Source organism: Otolemur garnettii, unplaced genomic scaffold, assembly GCF_000181295.1.
Source record: "Otolemur garnettii isolate 467f Iridium unplaced genomic scaffold, OtoGar3 scaffold00090, whole genome shotgun sequence".
NCBI lineage: Eukaryota > Metazoa > Chordata > Mammalia > Primates > Galagidae > Otolemur > Otolemur garnettii.
In genome coordinates this window covers 5,282,329-5,287,317 of record NW_003852485.1, presented here as the reverse complement: position 1 = coordinate 5,287,317, position 4,989 = coordinate 5,282,329, and the positions used below count along the sequence as shown (strand labels likewise).

Here is a 4,989-nt window from a genome sequence, read left to right as displayed (position 1 = left end):
CCACCTTAGGTGTACGGTGGCTGGCGCCTTAGCCGGTTGAGCTATGGGCGCCGAGCCAAATGTCCCTATTATATGTAATAATGAACTGCTTTTCTCAGAAATGCCACCGATTCTTCTTTTGTCCTGTTTTATACTTACTTAATTTCTGGGAATATTATAAAAGAAAACAAATTAAATAAAGATGAACTTCACAGGAAAAAAGGAATGGAAATGATTTTTTTAAATACACAGGAAGAGGTCGCCTTTACTCAAAATGAAGGAAATGCAAATTAAAACAATAGTGACATATGATTATTTTCACATATGAGAAGGACAAAGATTAAGAATATTTTTTAAAAATAGATCAAAAGGGAGGCACTATCAACTCAGCTACGGGGAGCAGGTTTTCTCCCATATTGCTGATAACCACTGGAAAGGGTAACATAGAAATTTCTATGAAAATTAAACTGAATATACCTGTTGACCTAAGAAATCTATTATTAGCAAAGGAATTTATTCAAGAGTAGAAATCAGTATCAGCAACAACTGATAGAAAAGGCAATTGAGTACCTAGACATTAGAGGTGGGAGAGAGAGGATAATTATTTTTCATTTAATATCTTTACTATTTTGAATTAATTTAATATGCAATGTGTGATTAAAAAGTATATTGCATTTTTAAATTAATAAAAATGTTAAAAATCTATGGGATGAATAGATAAAGTCATTCAATAAGGCTTTCTGCTTAGGGTTGACATTCAATGCTAAAACTAATATTTTGTGTTAAAGAAGAAAAAGATAGCATTTTAATAGCAAAAGGGACCAAAGATATTACCTGTTTGTAAAATTTGAAAGTGAACAAAGGAGCAAGCTTTATCCGTAGTTTTCATACTGCAGGAGAAAATGTAGGATTTTTATATTATTATAGTCAATAATCAAGGATCATACCAACTTCAGTACAGGTTTATTAGATTGCTATGTCTTCTGTACTGAAAATGCATTTAACACTGAGTGTTTTCCATGAAGATGTAATTTTATTCTTTTACATTTTTGAATAACATGAGATTATACAAGATGGTTACATTTATCTATGAGTAATAACCCAGTCAGGTTGTGAACTAATTTGCTAAAAATATTTCCATTTTTCTCTAGACACTGCGTGCTGCTGGCAAGACCTACATGATCTTCTTTGTTGTGGTGATTTTCCTGGGCTCCTTTTATCTAATCAACTTGATCCTGGCTGTGGTTGCCATGGCCTATGAAGAACAAAATCAAGCAAACATCGAAGAAGCTAAACAGAAAGAGCTAGAATTTCAGCAGATGTTAGACTTACTTAAAAAAGAGCAGGAAGAAGCCGAGGTATTATTTGGTTTAAAATTCTTCCTCAAGGTAGAAGTTCAAAGGGTGACCACAGAGGCCGTGTGGTCGATGATCAGCTTTCCCTGGTCAATTTCCCTCAAAGGATTTTTGTATAAACTGCATCCTCATTTCTGTGTGGGTGAAGGATCTAGTTCTGGACTAAAGTATTGCCACCATCCCCATAATCAGCTGCATGAAAGATGTTCCAAGGCTATTCTTCCTGATCCTGTTACCCACAAAGCTTCAGTTTCTATGGTGTCATACAAAGTCCTGAAACGCATAATGCATTTCCCTGGGGTACCAATTGTGTACGGTGGTTTCAGGGAAATGTTTTTAATGTCAAAGTTAATAGAAACTCTATAGGGGTAGAAAGCAAAATGGAAGGATTTTTTTAAGATAAAACATGAAATGTTAAAAAATCCATACTATGGGTGTGGTCAATGTGGGCTAAGTTACAGATTCCTGAAAATTTCTCCCTAATCCACTCTCCAAAGAGGTAATTCTGTAGAAAAGCTTATAAGGTTTTTACTGAGAGAAACATAATTTCAAGTGTACTGTAAGAGTCTTAAAACTTGTTTGATGGTTTGGCCTAGTTAAATCTCTATGAAGAGCTAGGAAAATGTCTTTAAGGACCTAGTTAAATTTGATGCACAGATGTTCGGCATGGCTTTTTAATAATTGTACAACCCAGACAATATTTAGATTTTGAAATATTAGAAAAGATTTAAGATACTTATGATGTTTTTGTATCTTAGAGGATTATTCAGCCATAAAATTATGTGATTTAAGAAAATTGTATTGTGAGGAAAAGCTGTTAAAGTAAGGACAGGTTAAATATAATCACAATTTAAAAATTATACATATACTATATATGAAACGATTAGGGCTTGGTGCCTGTAGTACAGTGGTTACGGCGCCAGCCACATACACCAAAGGTGGCAGGTTCAAACCTGGCCTGAGCCAGCTAAACAATAGCTGAACAACTGCAACGAAAAATAGCCAGGTGTTGTGGGGGCGCCTGTAGTCCCAGCTGCTTGGAAGGCTGAGGCAAGATAATTGCTTAAGCCTAAGAGTTTGAGGTTGCTGTGAGCTCTGACACCACCACACTCTACTGAGGGTAACATAGTGAGACTCTGTCTCAAAAAAAAAAAAAAAAAGACTAGACGAAATTTTAACACCAATTATTCCTGGAATGTAAGATTATGAGAGTTTTTCCTACTTTTTCCATTTATTTCCCAATTTTTATTTCATCTTTACATCTTTATTTCCCAATTTTTAAGCAAGTATTTTAATTTTTTTAAATTTCAAAATATTAGGGGATACAAAAAATAACTTCTTTTAGTAAATGAATGGTAATACGTTATCCCAGGTACTACCTACGGAATCCCTAGAAGTCTCTTTCGGGCTAATAATCACTGACCTCACCATTTTTGTGAGATATTATTGTTGTTGTTTTTTTGGTTTTTTGTTTGTTTGTTTGTTTGAGACAGAGTCTCAGCTTTGTCCCCCTTGGTAAAGTGCTATAGTGTCACAGCTCACAGCAACCTCCAGCTCTTGGGCTTAGCCGATTCTCTTGCCACAGCCTCCTGAGTAGCTGGGACTACAGGTGCCTGCCACAATGCCCAGCTATTTTTTTGTTGTTGTTGCAGTTTGGCCGGGGCTGGGTTCAAACATGTCACCCTCAGTATATGGGGCTGGCACCTTATTCACTGAGCCACAGGTGCTGCCTGAGATATTATTGTTTTTAGTAATCTTTTTACTTTTTAAACAACTCAATCTTGATTAAACTATACAGTGTTTGATTCTATTGATAATATTGAGTTAATTATATGATAAATAAATTATTCTTTTAAGTGGCTTATGAGAGTTTTAACTTCCAAAATTACCTTACTAAAACTTTAACATAGAATATTTAAATTTTCCTTACTGAAAACAAATTAATAACACGATAGTTTAACTCCGACTGATAACGAAGCTTTGGTACAGAGTATGAGAAGAAGCACTTACATGCTTTGCAAGCTTTTGGGTCATAGTATAATGGTAACTACCATTTCATGTACAAAGTCTATACACATTGTAATTACACTGATGGAAGAAAAGTGCCCTGTAATAAAGTTTTTGAATTTTAAAGTGATTCATTTATGTGTAACATTTGCCCCAACAGGCAATAGCAGCAGCAGCAGCTGAATACACAAGTATTGGGAGAAGCAGAATTATGGGCCTCTCTGAGAGTTCTTCTGAAACATCCAAACTGAGCTCTAAGAGTGCTAAAGAAAGAAGAAACAGACGAAAGAAAAAGAATCAAAAGAAGCTCTCCAGTGGGGAAGAAAAGGGAGATGATGAGAAATTGTCCAAATCGGAATCAGAGGAGAACGTTAGGAGAAAAAGTTTCCTTGGTGTTGAAGGGTATAGACAAGCACGTGAAAAGAGATTGTCTACCCCTAATCAGGTACCACAAAAACTGCCAAACTCTATTATCAGAGGCAGGATGAGAGAGCAACATGTTTTATTCTGGGATAAGGGATCTCAGGAGAAGATAGTGGTATGTTTTTAGGAAAAACCTATCTATTGGGAATTTATTGAAAGATGTATGTAGGTTCCCATTGAAGTTTGATCATTTTGGAAGGCGCTTATGGCTGCAGATGTGTTGTATATTCTTTGATGTTTTCAGAAACAAAGAATTCCTGAGAATCGTTGTGTAAATAGACTGTTCACACTATAGTTAACTTTTATCGTTGTAGTTAGCCTTTAGGTTTTTTTTTTTTAATTTCAAAATATTAAAGAGGTACGAATGTTTGAGGTTACGTGGGTCTCTGTTGTAGTGCTTATGTCCCGGCTAACGGGGTGCTGATCACCCAGATACTGTTAGTACTGCCTTTAGGTTGGTTTATCCCTCACCTTCTCCCCCCGCCCTCTTGATTTCCACTGAGTTTTACTTCCCTCCGTGCAAGTGTGTGCTCATCAGTTAGTTCCAATTTAATTGTGAGTACCTGTGGTTTGTGCTTTTCCATCCTTGAGTTACTTTGCTTAGGAGAATGGTCTCTAGGTCCATCCATATAGTTTTTAATGCCTCATTGATTAGAAATGAATCTTAGAGCAATTCCTCTTCTTTTTCACCACTGCAGGTAATAATATCACCAGAATATTAGTTACCAGATTTGGGATGTTGCAGAAACCTTTCACATACTCCACCCCCAACCATGTGGGCTACCAGCATGTAGCCCACTGGGTGGTAATTCCTCCTGTGTGAAATTTCTCTCTCCCTATTTTTCTTTTTCCATCAAAACCTTTATATCTCTGGCCTCCATGTCTACGATTCCATACAAACTCCCATGGTGAACGATGGATTCCATTCTCCTTAGCACTTCCCTATTTTTCATTACACAGGTCCACAAGTAATTTTTCTAAAATAAATATCTAGTCATCCCAACCTCAGGATTAAAAAACCAAAACAAACAAAAATTTTTGTCGAATAACCACTGACCACAGAAGACACAGGTCTTACTGTGCTGCAGGCTGAATTCAGCTTCCTTTCTCCACCTTCCCCTGCTCTCACGTACCCTCCTACTCCCCCACCGCCTTGTACCTGACTGCCTTGGTCTCATGCTCCCCCACCGCCTTGCACCCGACTGCCTTCCTCTCATGCTCCCCC

At 36.9% G+C, this 4,989-nt stretch overlaps 1 protein-coding gene across 3 annotated transcripts in view; it reads left to right on the top strand.

Annotated features, from left to right (window-relative positions):
- SCN9A (sodium voltage-gated channel alpha subunit 9) overlaps positions 1 to 4,989 on the top strand; it is a 166,617-nt gene that overhangs the window by 69,669 nt on the left and 91,959 nt on the right. For 2 of the 3 annotated variants that reach the window (XM_012808458.1, XM_003795149.2), the window contains 2 exons: positions 1,131 to 1,337; positions 3,502 to 3,786. In XM_012808458.1, coding sequence (XP_012663912.1) covers positions 1,131 to 1,337; positions 3,502 to 3,786 — 492 coding nt within the window. Of the gene's footprint in view, positions 1 to 1,130; positions 1,348 to 3,501; positions 3,787 to 4,989 lie in introns of all 3 variants that reach the window. The other variant, XM_012808459.1, reaches the window with a different exon arrangement.